At 37.2% G+C, this 24,652-nt stretch overlaps 2 protein-coding genes across 2 annotated transcripts in view; one reads left to right on the plus strand and one right to left on the minus strand.

Moving 5' to 3' along the window:
• LOC115456055 overlaps positions 1-24,652 on the minus strand; it is a 232,470-nt gene that overhangs the window by 81,482 nt on the left and 126,336 nt on the right. The window lies entirely within an intron of this gene.
• On the plus strand, positions 5,495-7,056 carry LOC115456047 (lipase 1-like). Its single transcript, XM_030184904.2, has one exon. The coding sequence runs from the start codon at positions 5,695-5,697 to the stop codon at positions 6,940-6,942; it is 1,248 nt and encodes a 415-aa protein (XP_030040764.1). The 5' UTR covers positions 5,495-5,694; the 3' UTR covers positions 6,943-7,056.

The following is a 24,652-nucleotide window of genomic DNA, read 5'->3' on the forward strand; positions in this document are numbered from 1 at the left end:
ATATATTTTATCCTAACACCAGCGATTTTTTTTTCACGTTTAATACCAACGACCGTAGTATTTTGAGCAGGAAATATAACTAATTATAGTTTATTTAACGCTAACGCAGCTACATATTTTTGTCCGAGTGTGAATTTTTTCAATCGTTTTCAAAATGGCGGTTGTGTGTCAGCTGGTTTGTTGTTACCTTCATTGTGAGTTTGCGTTTTCGTTTATGTTTTTAAGACGAATATTAATAATAGTAATGTTAGCCCCATATTATATATTATAATGCCCACTGCTAGGTACGGGCCGCCTCTACCACTGAGAAGGTTCAGGCTTTAGTTCACAGTGCTGCTCTAATGCGGGTTGGCTGTCTAATAACCTAATGCTGTCTGTGAAGACTCACACACCTTAGAAATTCTTATAGAGAATTCTAATCCGTTTAGGTTTCCTCACGATGTTTTCCTTCAACGTAATTTCGAAACTTTAGACGCGTGTCTTGGTACTAAACCTTATCTCAGCAGTCTAACTAGGTTATCGTATGAATACATATTTGTGATTTTTTAAATATTAATTTATACAAATATTTGTAGCCAATGGGTATTATAATATCATAATATAACATGGGTTTTAATTAATATTTAACACTAAGTAAATGTGGGTGTTTTTCTAATGTTGTTCAGTCGTTAACCGGCAATTATACTACCATAAATATAACTACACCTGTCATTATTCGGTAGAAAGCAAGGTTTACACCATTAAGAAAATTTGTAGAAATTTATAATATATAAATACGGTATACCGACTTCTGCAGATTTTAAAGCTTGCAGAAGTTAACGCAGTGAAGAACTATTGAAATATTGTCGCTAGTGTAAACGTATCTGGAAGTTCTTGCTGGAAGAAGTGACTAGTAATTAAAATAAAACTTCGAATTTTATCGTGGTTTTATATTATTATAATTTTCTCACGACGTTTCAGATTTTGCGGCCTTCGTGACCACGAAAATAATTATAATGTAAAAACCGAAAAAAATTGAATATAAAAATTGCGATAAAATGTGAAAAATAGTTTTATTTTAATATCTTACATTCGCGTAAACATAAGGAATCAGTTACTAGTAAACTAAGCATAATATGACACAAACAGTATCGTCATTACAGTTTTATAAATTGATATTTCATTATACAAGTTATTGAATGTTTCATGAAAACGTATTTTAAAACTGTAGCACAAGTTGTGGTGTTTTTCAATTATTTTCTAATACAAATAAACATATTTTATAATACAAAACGACTAAATATAATAGTTATTTACGAACTCTTTTCAAAGATATAACACAGTATAGTTACTTATAGACTGGACATCAGGACCAAAGTGCTATAAAAGTTATTACCAATTGGTAATAAGTCGTTGTCTTATTTGAAATGTCTGTAAGAAGATCTCACAGCGTCCTTACATATTAATACAAAACATATTTACAGAAAATATACTAGTATGAGCATTTAAAATGTGTAAATCATAATATGGTAAAAATATAAAGTATTTTACACTGGTATTTTGCAATATCACGGTAGTTTGAATAACCATCGCAAGCGCGCGAAAATGTTTGCACGACTCTCTTCCCAATGTCTGATCTATATAATCTTAGAACAATTGATATATATGTACTACGTACTAGATTTGGCGTTCCGAACATTCACTTTGTTTAACTGAATTGAACTGCAATCCATACAACTGCCTTAGTATGGTGTTAATATTGACAGCTTATGGTTGTGTACGGAGTGGCGTTTATAATATAAGAACTCGAGTGTAAGTGTAAACCTGGATTAGAATAAAAAAATATTAGTCAAATAAGCAAAATTATTTGTTGTTCAAGTGAATAAATAGGTTATAACAGTGACGTTTTGGTTGCTATTTTAGTTCAGATTTTGAACAAATAGTTTATATGGACGTTCGTGTCTATAGAATATACGTCAATGCTTAACACTCTTTTATTTTACATGCAATTTTGAATTATGGCGTATTTTACCTAATACAAAAACAACCCGTTTTAATATTAAACAGATATTACTCACAGGTGTGGTGTAGCCGCGACAGTCGTATGGAATGAAATAAAAATGGCGGTTCAATATGGCGGCGTGTCATCATAATTCGCTAATTATGTTCAAACACGCAGTCAAGTTCAGTGGCAGGTTGAGGTCATATACATAATTTTTATAGACATCGCAGATGACCTGGGTTGCCTTTTTCATAAATCATACCCCAGAGGAATGAGGGCTACCAGATTTTTTAATTTTTTTTTAGTCCTTATTAACAATACAAGCACTAAATTACATTAAGACTAGATTGTCTTCCTTAAACCTATTTGAACAATTACATTTGATGGTTGTTAACTATGTTAAGTAGAAGGTCCAGATGCAGTGTCGACCTGAAAGACCTCCTTCGCCTGTCAGACAATTATGACGGCCTGTATGAAACTCGATAAACACAGACTGATCCCGGAACACGACTCGCGTGGACCAATATATCGGATTTTACAGCTTGTGTACGGTAGCTACCCGGTCAGATACAAGTATCCTACCACCAGCACGGCATAGTTAAATTTATACACTTTTTTAGTCTGTAGCGTGTTTATTTTGAATTTTTTTATACAAAGTGGCCCCACTTCGTCTGATAATAAGTGAAACGGGGTGCAACAGAATGTCTATTGCCGAAATATTATCACCTCTTAACAGTCGCCACAATTATGTTGGCTTGTTGGAACCAGATATTTACTGGGTGATCCCAGAACGCGACACACTTACGTGGGCCACTATGGCGGGTTTTTACATCTTGTGTACCATAGTCGCTGTGCCGAATGCGAATATTCTACCACCGACACGGCATGGTACGTTTAATTCATACACTTTTTTAGTCTGTAGTATTTATTTTGTATAGTTGCCACTATTCTACGGGATAACAGATCATAGCAATATACATTACAGCAACTCCAAGCGAGATGGGGCGAGGGAACTTTGTTTGCTCTCAGTGGTGATTCATTATGATCCTTTATGGCAAAAGGCTATTTACTTATAAGTTCCTATTATGGATATGAGCCATGAGATCATTACCGACTCGTCTTTATTACTGACCTTTTATATTGTAATTTTGTTACGTGCTGTAAATTCTTATTTAGTTTTCTTCCACCCACTTTAAAGTGGGGTCAGTGTAACATATTTTCCATACAGTTTACAGAATTAACCTTAGTGCTTACGAACCACCTGCCTGACATCTGCTCTAATAACTGTGAGGTTCAATGAACAGGGAATCATATCATAGTAACTTACATAAAATGTTGCCACAGTTAATAATGCAACTGAGGTCTTTATATTCTCAGGAGACACTCTGGCAAATGCTATATAAATCTATAGTCTGCATAATGATTTCATATGTTTACGCGAATATTAGCTATATTTATATAGTTCAAAATACTGTGAGCTCATTTTCGTAAATCGGAATGTCAACAACTAAACAAAAAAATTATAAATGTACATATTATTGTAAAATTAGGCAGATGTAACTTCGACTTTTCGAATGACCAACACCTTAGCCCGTCCCGTGACCCGTGACGTCGAAAGAAAATTATATAAGCCGCGAAAAAATCAGCAAAAGAGTTTTATTTCAAAATCTATAGATTTTCATACTTAAATAATAAGAAACAAAGCCACAAACGAGTACTAGTATTCAAATTCGAGGAGGTCGACTCGATTCAATGTCTTGTTTACTGTTTACGCGAAGGGTCCAAGAGCAAGGTCCGGCCGTGAGTGTATCTCTCATACGTATTCAATATAGATATGTTTAACAACTATTTATAACTATAAGATATTATACATGACCATGTATAATTCTAACAAGGTAACCTTTATATATAATATGTCGGTTACTATTTATAACTATAAGATATAATGTATGATCATGTATAATTCTAACAAGGTAACAAAATCTTTATATGTAATATCAACCCTGTATATATACTATCCCACTGCTGGGCACGGGCTTCCTCTACTACTGAGTGGGATTAGTCCTAAGTCCACGCTGGCCTAGTGCGGATTGGTAGACTTCACACACCCTCAAAATTCATATAGGGAACTGCTCAGGTATGCAAGTTTCCGCACGATGTTTTCCTTCACCGTTCAAGCAAGCGAGAATTCACAAGAAATACACACATAAGTTTATAAAAGTGAAAGAGTGTGTGCCCTTGAGATTTGAACCTGCGGACATTCATCTCGGCAGTCCGTTCCACACCCAACTAGGCTATTGCTAATAACAATATTGAACAATAAAATGGTTTTTATTCTGTGTGTAAAATTCCACCTTAATTCATTTAGCTCAACGTTCAAAATTTCTAAGCATTTTACTAACATTTCATATATTTCCCTGTCCCTGATCTTGTATGCGTTTGTTACGTAATCACGATACATTCTGATAACATATGAACTGTGAAAATGATTTAAGAGGTCAATGAACTCTACATCAAATAGTTTGTATAATGTGTTGACTTTACTAATGTGTTTGCATCGCGATTCGCCACTAGTTGTACACAGTTCAGCCAATACAAATATATCTTAATGTAGTGATTTCTAAAGATTACTGGACCTATCTGGCAAAAACTTCAAAACTCTGGACTCACTTCTTGGCTGAGGGACTTCCTTTTGTTGCTCCTTGTTTACAGCAAGTACATTCCTTAGCAATGGTACATTCATGTCGATTCAAAAGAACTTGTAAAAGAGTATTTGAATGAAGAAAATTTGAGTTTGAGTTGTTCACAAACAATCCAGCGACAACAGTTTGGGAAATATTGTCTCAATGTATTTACTTATTCAAGATATATTGTTACGCGCCGCTATCCTAGCCGATCACATCGGGCGTTTCCGGAAGTATTCGGCTGCGCGGGCAGGCTGGCAGAAGAGAAGATATGTCACGCGGCGACTATTCGATTATTATTCTGTCTGGTTGGACGTTGTCAAAAGAATGTCTGAAATTGTATTCTGTAATTATTTTGCTAATATAATGTTTACTGTAAAAAGAGCGTTTTACAATATTTTTATTTGATTCTAATCTATATATGTTATACAAGAAATAAACAATTCCAATTTGTTCAGCTATTTATGCGGGTGACTGTACATAACAACATGCTTATTTTATTTTTTTCCAAAATTTATTAAGTTTATCATTTATCAGTTTAGACGCGGAAATACTTCGAAGCCTAATAAACGTGATAATTAAAAGCTATTATTTCAAATAATAAAGTCAAAAATTATTATCTGTATTCAACCTGCATAACAAACTAGCTATATAATAGCATATTTATAACGTAGCTGTACATTAATTAACATAAATTATTACAAGTCAGTTTGTTGTTAAACATATTTCATTCATTCTACCTTTAGTACCAATGTCAATATTATCTCCAATAACACAAATCGGTATATTGACGGAAACAAGTCCAGCAATACTTCGTGTAACGTTACGCACTATTTGCATTGTTAATAAGTAACCGTGCGGCCCGGTCAGAAGGTCCACAACCGCGTGCCAGTCGACTCGTCGGAACAATTGTAATAATGAATATCGACGCACTCACTACAAAACTCCATCGAAACTAGTCGTGTTACAAAAAATTAATACAACCTTGATATTGAAAACTTTTTTATATAAGTGACTTGTGATATTACTATGGCGTACAAACGGTTCAATGTGTATAAGACGATGATGGTCTCCTCGCTGGTGATATGGTTGGCGCTGAGGTACCAGCAGCTACCCATCCAGAAGGAAACAAAGTTGTCCCTCGGATACCCGCAGAAATCCTTAATGAACTTCACGGAATTGGCAAATGCGTACGGGTACGAGTCAGAAGAGCATATAGTGGAGACTGAGGATGGATACCTGCTTACGGTGTTTCGTATGAGAGCTCCAGGGAAGGAGAGAGGCACGCCGACTTTGCTTATGCATGGATTATTACAGAGTGCTGACTCATTCGCAGACGCGGGGCCAGCTGCTGGTCTCGCTTACCTCCTGGCGGACGCGGGCCATGATCTCTGGCTTGGTAATGTACGAGGGAACTACTACTCCCGAGCCCACACCCGCCTGCAGCCAGAAGATACTGCTTTTTGGAACTTCTGCGTCGACGAAATTGGACGTTATGACGTGCCCGCTATGGTCGACTATGTTCTGCAGCAGACTGCCACCAGTAAGCTCAACTACATCGGCTACTCGCAAGGAGCTGGTGCCTACATCATCATGTGTTCCGAAAGGCCGGACTATTGCAATAAGGCCCAAGTAATGATCGGCCTAGCGCCTGCTGCGAGACAGTTAAACACCAGTTCTCGGTTATACAAACTATTAACAACGACTTTAATGAAAATGGAATGGTTTTTAACCTCAACTGGTGTCGTGGAATTGTTCTCAAAAGGCTCTCTAAGCCAGGAGTTTGTAGCATTCTTCTGCCAGCTAAATCATATAACTGACAAATTGTGCGCGACCGGAATGAACATGTTTGACTCTGTCGATTCTCTACATCCAGGGTCTGTGACGAATGAGACGACAAGGACACTATTTGGCCATTTTCCTGCTGGAACTTCGTTGCACAACATGGCGTGGTACGGGCAAGTGATGAACACTGACAGATATGGAAAATTCGACTATGGAAAAGAGCGGAATCTTGCACTGTATGGTACTGCCTTCCCTCCGGACTACAATCTGACTGCAGTTACTGTTCCAGTGGTCGCTATTTACGGCAGGAACGACGGCCTAGTGGACACAAAAGACGTAGAGTGGTTGCTGGCCAGGCTGCCGAATGTTCTAGAAGCAGTGGTGGTGAAGGACCCTCGGTGGAACCACCTAGACGTGACCTATAGCCAGTACACCGGCGAGATGATATTTCCGAAGATTAATGAATATTTACTTAAATATAGTTCTTCTTAGGAATGTGGTTTCATTACTAAAATATTATGGTTAAAAATATAAGGTGTTGTGACTTGTGTGACTTATGTGACTTATGTGGAGCTCCAGGCAGTATAATTGCTTTGTTACTGTTTATTGATTATTATGTTGACAATGAGGTGGGTAATTTAAGTCCTTCACTGGAAATTGGACTAGTTATATTTTATGGTAAGTAGAAGTTATCATGATTAATAATTCCAGTATTAAACAAAGGTTAAAATATCGCGGTAAAAGCTTTTTCACACTATATATATTAAATATTATGGTATATAAAATGAGACTTTCAAATATTTTCTCATAAATATGTTTATAAAAAATATTAATACAACTTTTAAAAAGAATGACACGGAAGTAATATTTTAATTGTAATGTTTATCCAAACTCGTTGGGGTGTTTTTGTGTTTGTTTCTAACTTTCAACATCTTTATCAACTTCTGCACGTATATTACTAAGGTCCCTATTAATAAACCAATGTCACCTTTGAGTAACATCTCTAGTAGATATTAATCAATGTATTGAACTATTTCATTTTTATTTTTATAATGGCAATTGCTGTACATTATGCCAGTTGCAAATTGAGAATATTGAACTATTTAATAAACAAAGTTTAAGTTGTCATCTAAGAGCTTTAAAACTGCTGTCAAAATCCGTCATATGCTGCGACTCAAGATGTTGATATCTGTGTGGTAAATAGTGATGACCTAACGATGCTAATAATTTGATAGCGTCTCAGCTGACGTCGTACTTAAGAGCGATACTGATTTGCATCTCATAATAACAGCTTAAGATCGACATCGACGTAGTAATAAATTAACACATGTGGAAAAACCTTTATATTATCCACATTAAAGATATTTTAGATACAAAATACAGGCTTACATAGTGTGGGGACCGTTATCAATACTTATTAATTTCGTACATTACTGTAAAATTCGCACTTTGCATATTACGTATAGATATTTTGTGTTTAATAAAATTATTTTTTAATTAAAAAAAAGACCATTCGCGACAGCTACTTTCCTACACCGCACTACTAGGCTGTGATGACTCATTTTACAAGAACAAGTCAACGAATTTATTTAAGTATAGGTAAAAAAAATAAAGTATTACAATACAGTGGAGAAGTGTCTATACAAATCGATTCTTACCTGCTTCCCTTTTAGGTTTACGTTTGTCTTAGTTTTTGTGCTCTGTTAATTTGGCCGCGATATGTTAACTAAAGCAATTTTTTTACCTATGGTTACGTTTTGAAAAATATCACCCTTCGCCACTATTACAATAGACATCACAAGACGCAAACATACAAAGATTATGTACTAGGTGTTGTTCCCGGCTTTCTTTGCAGCAATGCTCCGTCCTTAAATAACGTCTATGAATAAGGGGGCAAATGTTTACTTGAGATGCTACTGAAAAGTGAATTATTATAATCCTTAGATTGCTCATAATTGAGACGACAGATCTTTCTAAACAGATTACAAGAAGTGTCGTTTCTGTTGTAACTTAGTATTAATTCCACGTCGCTAGGCGACAACTATTTCCATGATGAAAATAATGCATCATTTCGATGAGAATCACTACGCGTTCATTTTAACATAACATAAAGTAACATTATTTGAGTTATGATTAAAGTCTATGACTAAGTACACGTTTTACCATGCGGGTAAGTAGTTGATACTGCTTAGTCTTGAAGTGCTAATTGCTTTTTCTGAGTACCTCTAACTTATTTTTATCTATAAGATTATACATAATCATTTTGAAATTGCGTTACAGAATAAAACCACATACTTTGTACTTGGAAATAATACTTTTTAATAAGTTACTTGAGCTGTAGATGTATATTGAAAAAGTTTCGAACAAAATACATATTAATAAAAAGTAATTTTAATTTTATGCGCAGAAATGCCACTACTACTACTCTAAGAAAATTCGTCCTAGCGCTAACATCATACTATCAGTCAGAAATACACTCACGCACACGCCATATTTTCATTAAACTACAAAATGATAAAAAATCTGAAAACTAAAACCAGGATTTTTGGTAAAAATATTCGTTATCAAAGGATGATTTTTGGCACAATGCCAGCAAAGGTGAAAACGAGTACGTGGTTTCATTTAATAACGCAATGTCAAAATGACCCATATGTACAAAAACACACATCACGCCTTTATTTTGAAAGAGTAGGCAGAGGCTCTACCAGGATACCTACTTTTTGCCCTGTGTTTTGTCCCATGATGTGAGAGGCTGACCGTACGCCAGGTAATACGTAGTTATTGTAAATTTCCAATTAAAACAAATTAAAAATATACACTGTTTTTATTATAATGTAAATAAATAACTCGACTCAAGTCAGACTGTAACGGTGACCACCACTGTTGAGATCCTGGGTTCGAATCCCGAGTTGGGCAAAGTGATATTGTTTTTTTCTGCTTAGTATCGGCCTAGAGTTTGGAATTTATGTCCGATGCTATAATACGCCCTCTATCACCTAACCTTGTTGCACCTCTGCTTCCCCCTTCGGGGTTAAAAGCGTGATGTGTGCATGATGTCATCCCTTCCGTATACCTAATAAATAAAACCAATTAAGTTCTTAATCAAAATAGTGTATTGAATTTGGCCGAAACCAGTTTTGAAAATAATATTTACGTTCTGGAGGTCATCGGAGAGGAGAGTTCAACGATCTGTGGTTATTTATTGTTGATTAAGAGCGTCGGTGGCAGAATTATATTGCTTGGGTTCGAATTCCGGATCGGTCAATGTGATATTAGGTTTTTCTTATCAATATCAGCCCGGAATCTGGAATTTGTACTTGATATGGCGATAGGCTTCCGATCACATCACGGGACGGAACACAAATGACAAATATGTTGCCATAATTGCAACTCTGCTTAGCCCTTCGGGGCTAAAAGCGTGTTGGATGTTGTTTTATATTAAATCCAAAATATGGTCTTTGTATACCAAATTTCATCCGAATCCGTTCAGTGGTTCTTACTTTCTACACTCTTGTTAATATCGATTATAAATATGTATGCATGGCGCGTGTCTGAACATAAAAATGGAGGAAATAATAAAATGTCAATGCCGTGTGAATGGTTTTATTATAAATGAAGGTTCCAGAACAATATGAAAGTGTTATTTGCGGAACCGAGGTATGCAACTTTAAATACCAGAGATCTTATCCTTATATATTATAAAACATTTCCCATCGCGTCTGTCTGAACGCGATAAAAAACAAACGGATCTTGATGAAATTTGGTATGGAGATAATTTGAGACCCTGGGAAGGACATGCGCTACTTTTTTAACCCGAAGAAATATATAAAGGGTCTTGAAGGAACAGAGAGTGCACCTGTGTACTGCGCACACACTTGTGCACTATAATATCTCTTGCGTCGCTGATCTCCGTTGAGATTGGCCGCCGTGGCCGAATTTGTTAGGAAGTAATTATTATCATCAAAGGGGCTTATTTTATACAAAGTTTGTTATATCTAGGTGGTTGCTACAAGTAAAGGAAGAACAGCTTAACAGATTTGGATGGGTGGCACACGGATAGCTTGTCCTGGTTTATAATAAGGTCTTCAATTTATCCCGCAAAGGACTTTTAGTTTTTCCAGGCGTAGGACTTTTATTCTAACAAAATAAATTTACGCGAACGTAGCAGCGAAAACAACGAGTCTATTTTATTAAATACTAGCTTCCGCTCGCAGCTTCGCCCGCGTGGATTTCGGACTTCAAAAATGGAGGAGGTGCTCAATTTGTCGGGATGTTTTTTTAATGTATGGTGTTATGCAGGTGGTCCGATTGTCCGGTCAGGGTCTGATGATGGGATCCTGGTGAAATCGAAGGAAGCTTATAGCATGATTCAGTATTCACGCGTGATGGCTTATTATTAGCGTATGTCATGTATAACTTTGGTGTTTCTATACCGATTTCTATGATTCTTTTTTATGGAATATTTAATAATGTTAACTATTTTAATTAGGGATGACTGAGAGTGTTATAAACGTAAGAGTAGACAAATATAATGAGAAAGCTTCGAACTGCTAAGCTATCGGGAGTTACACGTGTTATTGTGAGTCAACCATAAAAGATAGACATATGCTGTCGTGGGATATTTTGTACATAATTTTAAGAAGAACATTTCCGTCATACATGATTTCTGCGTAGCTTTAACCATTAAGGTTGCACACGCGACGGAAGCTTAAAAATGGAGTAACTTCTCCCGTTTTCCCAACATTTCCCTTCACTGCTCTGCTCCTATTAATTGTAGCGTGATGAAAAGTATACTATAACCAGCACAGGAGTATGACAAATAATTGTACCAAGTTTCGTTAAAATCCGTCGAGTAGTTTTTTGTTTCTATAACGGTTATACAGACAGACAGACAGACAGACAAAAATTTTACTAATTGCATTTTTGGCATCAGTATCGATCCCTAATCACCCCCTGATAGTTATTTTGGAAATATATTTCATGTACAGAATTGACCTCTCTACAGATTTATTATAAGTATAGATATAGATGATAGATAGATAGATATAGATATAGATTATGGAATTCCCGACTTCGCAAGGGTATCACTATTTATCTATTGGGGGCTAGCCATTAATGACGTCACACGAATTACATATTTTTTAACGCCACCCGTTCTTGCCACACGTGGTCACATTTGCGTGAACTTCCTCGCTGTGACGTCACATGTTTTGCACTTTTCGTATACTTTAATGTATAGCCAAAGATATAATATATTTTCTTACAATTCACATTCTGTGTTTTTATACTGAACATTATGATATGTGACGTCACGAAACCTATGCATCCTTGTCACAGTCCGTTGACTCCTCTCTCTCTTATTGCATAATTATGGATAGCTCCTGCAAGGTGTTTTGTTGGTTCGATTGCCAACAAACTTCACAGGATCACTTGCTGGACTAATCAGACGATTATTTGAAAATTTCATTACAATTACTAGATTTTAGAGTCTACAGGGGACACACACATTTATTTTTATATAATATATAGTCATGATGTAAAATAATAACATCTGTCAATAGGTGCCTACGTCACAAAACTGCTTGACGGATTTGACACAATTATCATGAAATCTAATTATCTTAAAGGTTATAAAAATCGAACAAACATGGTGCAAATATAATTAATTTATGTGCAAAGTCCATGACTCGGCTAAATCAAAAATAAATATTAGGTATCACGCTGTTATACCTAGAGGTAGACAAAGGTCGCTAATTCACCCAAATGAAAGGACAAAAATATAAAAAATATCAGGTCTGTAAGACCTCACGTACGTAGGGGGGTGTATATTGCCATGGATAGAACTCCAAACCCTGGACTGATATGGAGCAATGAAATACTACCCAACCCGGTTCCGAACCACAGATCTTGTGGCTCTACACACAGATACAACTACACCACCACGGTGAGTTAGGAAGGAATGTATAAGAACATAGGGTTTAAAAACCGCCATAGCGCACGCGTCGCTTTCGCATATCAGCCTGTGTATATCGGGTAACAGATAGGCCGGCATAATTATGTCGACTAGCGACGGATAAACATACGTCATATTTGTACGCTTTAAAAAATAACAGAAATAAATAATTGCAAAAGGAATAAATATTTTGTTTTGGTGGAAACAGAATCCAGTTTTATTTCTCAGGCAGCTCGCTGGACCATAACTGACGGTGTTAACATGAAAATAAAATTTTAATTATAGCATTTAATAATAACGTTTGCGAGCAAGTGTGATTGGGTTTCTCTGCTCAGTAGGAACCCGATAATATGCAGCGTCAGACGTCCCACGAGACGGACAAACGACCTCATAATATTCGCAGAAGGTCGCTGGATGCGGACCGCTTCCAGTAGGGCCAGTGTAACTACTGGATATAGTGAGACTTGACATGTCATGTCTCAGGATGCCGTGTGCAGTGGAATATCAAACAATACTTTGTAGTTCAACGTGTTGGATGGTGTTTCTGCTGTCTATGGGTCTTATCGCCTACCACTAGGCGAACGGTGGGCTCGTCTCGATATTCAAAGCTATAAAAAAAACTTAAATTGTATAAAAAGCGAAACCGGCAGGAATCGGGTTACATAGACCCTATCGCCACTGCTAAATCAAGCGCTGTAATCAAGATGATTTTCGACAATTTTTAACACTAAAATGGAGGACTACTTCGGTGGTGTAGTTGTGATTGGACAATGTACATGGTACGAGTACAACTACCACGCTGAGGTCCTGGGTTCGAATTCCGAGTCGGGCCAATTTAATTTTGACTTGGTTTTTCCATCTTAAAAATTATTCAGTCGCAGCTCAGAGTCAAGTTGGCGGTGTGATATCCTCATACCTCGGAAAACACGCAAAGCCGTTGGTACTGCGCCTGATCTCTCTTCGATCATGTCGGATTGCCGTCTTACCGGACTATGATAGTGAAGGAACAGAGAGTGCACCTGTGTATGGCGCACACAAATGTGCACTATAATATCTCCTGTGTACCTGGCTGATCTCTGTTGAGTGTGGCCGCCGTGGCCGAAATTCGGTTAGGTGGGTAGTATTATGAACGGTAATATAAAGTTTAAAAATAACACATTCTTGCGATAGACTTGTCGCTCAAATATGTCGTTCCATATTGTTTTTGTTTTTATAAGCATTAAAAATTGTAGGAAGGCATCTTAGCTTCGTGCTCAGTGTTCGATCGGCAACACTCATACATGGGTTATTAACATATCATAAAATCTTATTCATATTAGACAAGAAATGTAATAAAAACAAGCTGTTTTTTTTTTGTAAATTTTATAATAGATTTCCTGGTGTATAAATTAGTGTCAAATAATCTCAAAATTGTATGTTTCTACGAACAAAAAGTTTTAAAACATATAATAATAATATCAGCCCTGTATTATATACTTGACACTGCTGAGCACGGGCCTCCTCTACTACTGAGAGGGATTAGGCTTTAGTCCACCACGCTGGCCTGGTGCGGGTTGGTAGACTTCACACACCTTCGAAATTCCTAAAGAGAACTTCTCAGATGTGCAGGTTTCCTCACGATGTTTTTCTTCACCGTTAAAGCGAACGATAAATTCGCAAAGAATACACACATTTATAAAAGTCAGAGGTGTGTGCCCTTGGATTTCGAACCTGCAGACATTCGTCTCGGCAGTCCGTTCTACAACCAACTAGTCTATCGTCGCTTTTTTAAAACATATAAGAGAATAATATTATTTGTAATTAATTTCTGTAGTTTTACTGACAAACATGATCATATAGACAAGTTCACATAGAGGAGTGCAAACAAAAAAAATGTATATATGTATGTGTTGCTCATATATAATAGACTGCCTTAGTGGCGTAGATGTACTGCATGTGCGGTACGGCAGCGCTCTGAGGTCCTGGGTTCGAATCCGCGGTAGACAAAGTGATATTTGGGTTCTTCTGCTCAGTATAAGCCCGAAGACTGGAATTTCTGTCCGATATGGTGATAGGCCCGCCTCCATCACAGCATGGGATGAAATATGCACGGGGAAAAGTTAGTGCACTATTACGCCTATATCTACCCTTTGGAGACTAACAGGCGTGAGTGTGTTTGTACGTGTGTGGGTAAGATATATTTATACAAATGCCTAAACGCAGTGCTTGCGTGTTTTAGTTTTATGCACTATTGATTTCATGATGCTTAGTTTAGGTAATTATGCGTGTTTAATACCTCAACTACGTAGTATTATATTTTCCTAATATTGCTCGCGGTTTTGGTCGCTTACCAGTAAGGAACCAAGTTTTTTTTTTTTATAGCATAGAAATAAGTGAAGCAAGTAGGTCACATCATGTTAAATTGATCTTCACCGGCCATAAAAATTCAATTGTATACCAGCGTTAAAACAAGAATAGAGATGATTAAGGATAACCTATGTTTTTTTATATTTTTTAAATGACGAGACGTGCTTGTCATTCGCCTGATGGTAAGCGATATGACCGCCCATAAACAGCAGAAACACCATCCAACACCTTGAATTACAAAGTATTGTTTGGTATTCCACTGCGCTCGGCATTCTGAGACATGAGATGTTACGTCATATTATGTTCAGTAGTTACACTGGCTACAATGTCCTTCAAACACAACAATGACTAGACACTGTTGCTTGGCGGCAGAAATAGACATTGCGGTGGTACCTAACCAAGCGGAGACTTACATTTGAGAAACCTACCACCAGTACAGTACGTTCTAATAAAATGATATTCATAATTTTATTATAATATATTTGATATTCATTAAATCACTAGATATTATTTTACTGTACTATACAGGTTCATTTTGACGTTGCGTTATTAGAAATCATATGAACATTATAAATGTGAACGTTTCTAAATACGGTTGGGTGTTTGTTAGAAGTAAATCCAGAAACTGCTGAACGGATTCGGATGAAATTTGGCACACGGATATAGTCTTTCTATCTTGGAAATACACAGAAGGACATTTATATTAGCAAGAGTTTTCATATTTGTGGAGCGACGATCAATGCCTAGCCATATAATTAAATAAAAATGTTTTAGTTTTCTATACTAAGATAACATAATATGTACCGCCGCACTCAGAAACGTTCTCAGGCTCATAAAGTCCTCTCCTGAACAGAGGCCTACCGCCAATTTCCCAAGCAACCTGTCAAAACGGCCTGCATCCAACGTTTTCCTTCGACCTTTATCAAGTCAGAAACTTCACTTATTTATAATTAATATTACACAATCAAATTAAACTTAATTAATTTTAATTAAATTACTAAAACTTTTCTGTTATTCAATTATGTTTACATCCAGAGTGAATTAACGCTTAATATTTTTAATAAATACAAGAAAAATGTAATAAAAAAGATTTTAAAATTTCGTTGACTTTCTGGAGAAATATTCGAAATTTAAAAATGGGTAATAATCACTTAACGCCTCTAAATGCGGCTTTAATAAGTAATTTATGGCATTAATTTTACGGTAATATCTATCATCTTTGAAAACTCTCACGCATATAGTTGTAGTATATTATGTTTCAGCGAGCAGTACAATCATCGAGAGGCCGTTGGAGAAAGCGGTTAGTTGCATCATAACACTACGATTTGTCACGGCTCAGCGGGTACGACTCCCGAACTTGTAACAAGGTCTCTGCGTACCTTACTATTAAACTACTGAACGTTATTGCAAACAAGCCGGCCTAATAGTGTCGATTGGTGAGTCTCTCGTTTGTCGACACTATCTGGACTGTACTTCACTTCCTAACAGGTACAGTGGAGGCACTTTGCCATGTCTGTATTAAAAGAAAAAATTAGACTTGGCCCGGGGCTTCGCTATATATATATATAATATTATACTTACTGCTCTTTGAAGTCGCACCTGCGCATCTTGGGTTTGTAAAAAAATCAGCTTAGCAACTTGGTTATGTATTTATTTTCTTTATTATAAAAAAATGTACAAAAGTAATAATAAATAGCCGACGCTCATCAGGCGCCGATCGAAGGGTACTGAAATAGGGATGCGACTCGCAGTGTTACCAGTTTTTTTTTCAGTAAGACCGTGCCCCATACTTGGCTGTAGTGCGAAGTATTCATGAACACTTATACATATGTATATATTTTGATTGAATACATACGGCGGAAAGTGCGTGTACCAGTTGTGGCTCTGCCTACCCCTTCGAGGATAAGCAGTAACTAACTACTAACAAAAAACTAAACGAGACTAACTACTGGACATAATAAGACTTAACATCTCATGTCTCAGGATGGCGAGCGCAGTGGAATACCAAACAACACTTTGTAATTCAAGGTGATGGATATTGTCTCTACTGTTTATGGGCGGTTGTATCGCTTACCGCCAGGCAATCGGCAAGCTCGTGTCGTCAATTAAAACCATTATAAAAACATATAAAAGATGTGAGCGTGTGCATTAGTTACCTCTAATAGTAAATCTTGAACTACGAAGACATAAAAACACGTAATTACCGCCATTTCTGAAGACTTTATACACGTGCATTCTCCGCTGGTTTTTCCTTAATTACCACACATTACGAGGACATCCGCCTGACTAGATTTCCTTTAGCGTAATCTATAATTACTAGATGTAGGTTCAACAGTTCATCGCCAATTATACTACAAGTTACTTTGTAAAGCGTATAATAATATCAGCACTGTATTATATAATGTCCACTGCTAAACTCCGGTCTCATCTACTACTGTGAGAGTTTAGGCCTTATGGCTGCCATACATGCTACGGTCCATCGGAAAGGTCCATCGGTGCAGGTATGCCTGCGCCGATAGACCGCAATGTGTGTGAGAATAGACCTGTGCAGATTTTTAAGCCTGTGCAGGCGACCGGCGCAGAATCGAAAATCAATTCTTTCAATTGATACCTGCGCAGATGACCTCTCCGGTAGACCGTAGCGTGTATGGTTTACATTAGTCCACCACGCTGGCCTAGTGCGGGCAGACTTCACATACCCTAGGCATAATGCACTTCTAGTGCGGGTTGCCAAACCTCACATACCCTCGAAAGTATTTTTAGAGAATTATCTGGTATGTAGGTTTCCTCACAATGTTAAAGCGAACGATAATTGTCAAAAATAAAAAAAGAAATTGTTTTTTTTATTTTGCAATTAAATATAATCATATTATACAACCAAGTATATCTTTAAACAAATTCTTAAAAAGAGCAAACTCAAAAAATTCTTGCCATTTTTTCTTTGCAAAAACTACTTTACTTCTTAGGAGTCAGTTCATTCACCATCGTAGGAGCCATTTGATTGACTTATCTTATATAAAACGAGTGACTAAATTCTGTCAACAGAATAGTAATTGTTTCTTTTAATAATTGGCCAATCATTGCGATAGTTAACCTTCAACCAAATAGCCATGGCGCTGATAGAAATCCAGCAAAATTTGTAGACAATATACCATTCCCTCTACAAATATCACAACATATCTGTACAGTATATAAAAATGAAAACGATGGCTTTACCACTAGTTCGGAAAGCAGTTCTCATCAGACAAGAACGCGCAAGATAATCTGTTGTTGCTCTTTTCAAAATCGGTTTAAGGTATAAACTATAGAAGTAAATGATACGAAGAAAAAATACATGTGTTTTTTTTATTTTTGTTTATATATATGCTCGCAAAATAGGTAAATAAATTAATTTGAAATTTCCATACGATTGCACAACCCTCTCAGTATTGATAGTTCAACCCACTCGCCGCCATACTAGGTACTCCCCTATCAGTGGATATATTATAGACTATTAAAAATATAAATATCGACCATTGTCGCAACAGCTGTAAAACAGTGGAATGGCCTTCATGTTGTTCCGTTAAACAATAGATCGGTACTGATTTTATTGTTAAACGTCACGTAATATATTGTATGTCAGTCAGATAATAGATTTATTTTAAACTTACAAAACATATCGGCACATTATCCGGTCTGACAATTTGCAAGAAGCAATTAATTTTTATAATTATTTGCTAGGCGGCGTCTTATTTTAAATTGTTTTTCTCTGTGAAAGAATTGCTTGATGTCATCGGGATTACATTCATGAATTAACAGGGGTGGACCCCTGAGCATCTCTGTCGCCTGTTATTTCGCAAAATATTCATCAGTAATATATTATTTGGAAAAAAATATTAAATAGTATATTGTTATATTACTTCTTAATAAGTCTTAATTTTATTATGCGATGAACAGCGGATGGACGATGGTTTTTTTGTTCGTCCTTTGACATACCAAAAAAAATTACAGTTTATAATTTTCTCCGGCAAGGTGTAACATTATCCCGATAAGTTATTTATTTCTAGTAGCACTGAATTTTCTAGACTTAAAAATAACATAGTTACCGCGATTTCTTAAGTCGAAAACAAAACATAGACGCAGCGCGGACTATCAGTTATATGACAATCGTGACAAAAAATGGCGGCGAGGGGGACTTGTGAAAGCTGAAGTTTTTTGATTCAATTCACATTTAACTAACTTTTTTTTTGTTTTCGTGGAGAGTGTGCCGTATGACTACCGCCGAACCTTCATGGAGGGTGACTGAGCGGTTATGTTGGGGTCACCGTGCCTTATGACGTTGCGCCGCCCAGATTTGATGACGACCTTCGGGCAACCGCCGGGCCGAGACCCTAACCTATATACAACGTACGGCATACCAAATAAAACTCCACGGTGGCCCTCTTCGGCGCATTAGGGACGACTGCGGGCTTTCTCGGACGTATAGTGTCTGAGTCTTTGTCTGCAGCCGTCTCTGCGCGGTGCCGCCTTGCGGCCGTCTCCTGGGGCAGGGGGGGGGGGGGGTTCAGAAGCCCCCGCGCATCGTAGGACGCTCTCGGAGTCAACGGCAGCATGAGGCCTACTGCACACTGCCGTCCATCCCGGGTGTCAACCGATGTGTGCAAAGCAGCACAAAACGCACTAAGGCGGACAGCCCCCTGCTGCCCGTCGACGACCCCCATCGTGGTCCCTATTAGTCGTGGATACTGTGGTGATATTCTCCAAACGCCCCCATTCCACAGGGCGGACATTTGACTTACCTAATTTTTTCGCATACCGCATGTTTAGACATAGTGAACCCCATTAACATCTGGTTTGTCCCCTGACAGCCCGTAGGAGACTTCAGTGCCAGTAGATGCCCAAATTAAAAACATCAAAATGCTTCTACAAATTAACTTTAATTGAAATATTAATTTTTCTTTATCTAAAATGAAGTAAGCCTTGTAAAAAACATTTTAGTGAAGTAAAAACGATTTTTGATAGGGATACAGGTTTAAAAGCCATTTGAAATTTTGAATTTGTTCAGCTACTTTTTTGACAAAAAAGATAAGTAAATCTTTTAAACTCACTATTATTCATAAGAGAACTTCGGCCTACATAAAGGCCTTGTTCAACGTAAGTTATTGATTTTATAATTTTGTACGTCTACTGAACATATTCGCAAACCTTCGTTTATTTTCGAAAAATTCTAGTTTAACCTTTTTTCGAACATAAGGCTGGTTAGTTTGAGTTTCATACTTTCTATATCAACCTTCAATTGTCAAAATAAATTGCGTTTACGTAGTCCATGTTCGCAGTAGTGGCGGTGGATAAATTGTCCAAAGGGAACCCGAGGCAACCAATTGTAACCTCAGTTAACATTTTTTTATTCCTTTGAATGACGAGACGAGCTAGCCGTTCGCCCGATGGTAAGCGATACGACCGCCAATAAACAGTAGAAACATCATCCAACGCCTTGAATTACAAAGTACTGTTTGATAATCCACCACGCTCGCCATCCTGGAACATAAGATGTTAAGTCTTACTGTGTCCTAGTAGTTATACTGGCTACAATGTCCATCAAACCGGAATACAACAGTGACTACACGCTGCTGCTTACCGGCAGAAATAGATATTGCAGTGGGACCTACCCAGGCGAACTCTCACATATGAGAGACCAACCACAAATCAAAACAATTTGACCGAAAACAAAAATTAAGACAGCGGATTAGTGTTAATGCTAGATCAACAATCATTAACATACATACTAAAGTACCTATTATGTGTAGGTAATTTAAACATTAATTAATCAAAACATAATACGTAGATAATAATTCTCTTTTTATTAACTATAAATATAACCATTCATTTGTTATATGATTCACAAAAACATTTAAATTATAATCACAATACCTACTTATAAATGATTTCTCAAAACATAACGTAGTAAACGTAATTTCCTCAAAGAAATAGGTATCTTATTCGTCAAAAAGACCAACAGTTTATGTGTACTTGTCTACATAAATTACTTATATTAACAATTTAAATAACAACAAGCGTTATTCGTTCATCATAAATTATGACGTTTGATTGACATAAACAGTGACTACAATACGTAGGTAATCGATTAACGTGATGCCGAACCAGTAGCGTAGCTTACCTCAGACGGGCCCTGTATCTAAAACTTGTTAGGGGCCCTTCAGGACAGCGCGAACTTTTGGGCGCTTGCATAGTTCAATGTAGGTATTGGCCAAGAGGGGCCCCAAAGTTCAGGAGCCCCGAATCACTCATACGACTGATTCAGCGGTAGCTACACCCCTAAGTCAAACAGTCTTAGGTTCCCTTTGCCCATATCTATCGCAGAATTCCAACGAATACTGAAGTAGTAAGTCTTAGAAAGTGCTGCCATCTATGTATAAAAACATACTACGACATGTAACCGCTCGCGCTCGCATTAAATTGCGCAATGAAATTTCTGGTAAAAAATATACAAGGTGCGCCATCTAGCGTTGTTATTTAAACTTTGTTAAACATAATTAATCGATATTCGATATCGATTAAGTTAACAAACAATGGCTAGAAGGCCGATAGATGTCATTATTAAATTATCATTTATGTACCTAATTAAGAAATTAATCTATTATTCTTGTTCATAGCCTAGTTGATAGCCAAATTTATAATTAACTTATTAAATATATTGTAGTATCACCCGAAATCTAAAAGGGAAGCAGGTAGGAATCAGATTATATGAACGCTTTGCAACTGCTAGGCAGGAAAAAAAAATTATCATTTATTCATGGAACAAACAAAATACAAATAAAAAAAAATGGGCATAAAATATTATACCAGTATTTACCTTCATTCAGCTCCAAGACCGGAACTCAACATCGCATCTCTATGCCTTCTGGTTTTCTGCCGTGCTAAACTCAAAAGCAGTATTTCGAAAAAAAATCAAAATCTTGATTTTGATGGCTTCAGGTAGCTTAAAGAAATACCCATCCAATGAACTTATCTAACAGTCTTGTTTAGAACTTACTAAAAAAAACTTTAAAAGAGTTTCTCTATCTCAGTTTTACATACAAAAGTATATTTACAAAACTTCGATTAGCTCGAAATTAGGTTTCCCATTATGCGGCGATAACCTAGTTGGTTGTGGAACAGACTGCCGAGACGAATGTCCACAGGTTCAAATCCCAAAGGCACACACCTCTGACTTTTTTAAAAAATTATGTGTGTATTCTTTGTGAGCTATCGCTTGCTTTAAGGGTGACGGGAAACATCGTGAGGAAACCTGCATACCTGAGATATTCTCTATTAGGAATTTTCGAAGGTTTGTGAAGTCTACTAATCTGCACTAGGCCAGCGTGGTGGACTAAGGCCTAATATCCCTCTCTGTAGTAGTAGAGGAGGCCCGTGCTCAGTAGTGGGCAAGTATATAATACAGGGCTGATATTCCCTGACATACCACTTTTGCGCTTAGCACGGCAGTATTGCAGATGTTCATGGCGGGCGGTGATCATTTACCATCAGGTGAACTGTATACTCGTTTGCTCCTTATTACATAAAAAAAATCTTCTAGCCACAGCACGCTCTGTTGAAACTGTATAGTTAGACTAGTTGACCCGACAGACGTTGTCCCGCCTTAACTATGAATTTGCAGCGCGCATTCTGTCAATCGCTGAAATTAACTTTTCTTGAATTTTCTAACGTTCCGCTCAACTTCCTTACTTCCTTAATTTTTTCTTTCATAAGAACCTTCTCCTGACAATCATTAATACAACAAAAAAACAATTAGCGAAATTGTTCCACCCATTCACGCGTGATGGCGTGACCAAGGGAAATAGGGATTCGTTTTTATATATATAGATAAAGTATAAACCAAACAATTTATGTGAGCTATCTTAGTACTGCATTATGCCGCTTGTTGGCGCCACTTGATATATGTAAGCATGACCTACATCCTTTAGTCTACTTCTACCTGTTGTAGTTTCGTCATTGCTGCGCTAATAAGTAATTACTGTTCTCAATAAATCTACTGATAGTATTTCAATCCTGTGTTATTTCTCTCATAACCCATCACGCTCAAACTATTAAGTGCAGTAAATCATTATTTTATTCATTTGTTCGCATTTCAAAAACTCCTGATTGAGCTTTGATGCAAATTTTACGTTTAACCCCTAATTTATATACTCGCTAATTTTTACTCCGACACCAGTTTGGAAACTAGTTTCCACCAAAGAAGAACCGGCAAGAAACTCCAGTATTGCCCTTTACGAAATCAGTTCAAAGGTATAACGTATGTAGTGTGTAATTCCAAAAGATATTTCGTTTACTTTTTGTTTAGAACAGTTCTTTTATTTACGTGAAAAAAAATGTATTCCCAGACGCAAGCACAGCCCTCTTAGGAGATTAACGAAGCTAGATAAATGAAAATTTTACAAATGACACATGTTTTCTTTTTCAATTTATACCTTTAACATGTTGATAATATAAGATATTTTATATATATAATAGATTAACAATGTACGTTACAATGTCATGTCTTGTTTTTGAATAATAATATATGTCGGAGTGAAACTGTTTACTTGGTTATTTTTTTACGTGACCGGTAAAGTATCACCGGTCTATATTTATTCAGACAGTTATTGAAACACTTATTTACTTCAATAACAATTTACTGCATAGTAACACTAGCGGAATACACAATGTGCTCGGTTCGAGCGTGAAACAAGACTGCTGAAGACTACTACTACTAGAGTCGTACAAGACTCCAACCAGACTCAACCAACACTCGTACAAGACTCCAACCAGACTCAACCAACACTCGTACAAGACTGAGCTCTCGTCGTTCGGCCGGTCCTTATATTGGCAACAGTCGACCTCCCTCCTTTTCTAATACTTCCTCGATGTAATAATAGATGGCGCCACTATCGCTCCGGAAATTCACCAGTGCTGCGGCGACACGGCCATTCTGAAATGCGATGCGTGCTCTGCATCGCTGGTTCATGCTCTCTCTGTAACAGAAACTCATTGCCAAGGTGTTTACTTCCACAGTACACCTCAGTCAATTTATTTGTAAGCAACATAGCTTTGGATATGGAACATGGGTTTCACGAGTAGTATGTTCACTCCTCGTGAATACAGGCAAACTTAAAGCTCACTCTTAATGAGTGGCATATGGTAAGTTGTAAAGACACAGCTCACTCCACTGAGTACTAGTCGAAAAATGTGATGAACCGTTGTATTTGCGCCAGCACGGCCATACTGACAGGCGGCGCGCGCTCTGCGCCAGCCTCGTTGATTCTCGTAAGTAGATTTTGATTCTGTAAGAATAGAACGTACTTTCTCTTATTCGTACAACTGTGAGCAACCCATGTTGCTTATTTTGAAAGCATTATTATTGTAAGGACAGTACATAAAGACGCCCTCAAATGCGCTGTTTTATCAATTTAGAATCTGTGGTGTGCACGTGTCTAATCACGGTTCCACAAGGCGTCCCAACGGTATCTCAGGGTTCACATTTGGATACATCAAGGACCCGTGGTTAGCACAAGGGTAACACATGAATTAGCTCAGAGGTACCACTCTCACGATATTTTATTCTAGATTATTATTTTTAAGGAATAAACGAATTTGAACTATAAGCAACTTATTCGTTAACGAACGTCGTGGCGAGCGCACGCTTCTTTAGCGGTTAGTTGGCAACAAAAAAAGTTTAATACCCTACAGTTTGTGGCATCAGTGAGGTGCCCGCAGAGGGGGTTTACATGGAGGCATTGGAGGATGACTTTCGAATTTATGATTCGAGCGATAATGATAGTGCTTCCGGGGGTTGGAGAAAATGAATTCACGGAGGTGAGACGAAGGAGTAAGCGAATTGCAAGAAGATTTTCCAAAGAATCCTCT

The sequence above is a fragment of the Manduca sexta genome, chromosome 4, assembly GCF_014839805.1.
Source record: "Manduca sexta isolate Smith_Timp_Sample1 chromosome 4, JHU_Msex_v1.0, whole genome shotgun sequence".
Classification (NCBI taxonomy): Eukaryota; Metazoa; Arthropoda; class Insecta; order Lepidoptera; family Sphingidae; genus Manduca; species Manduca sexta.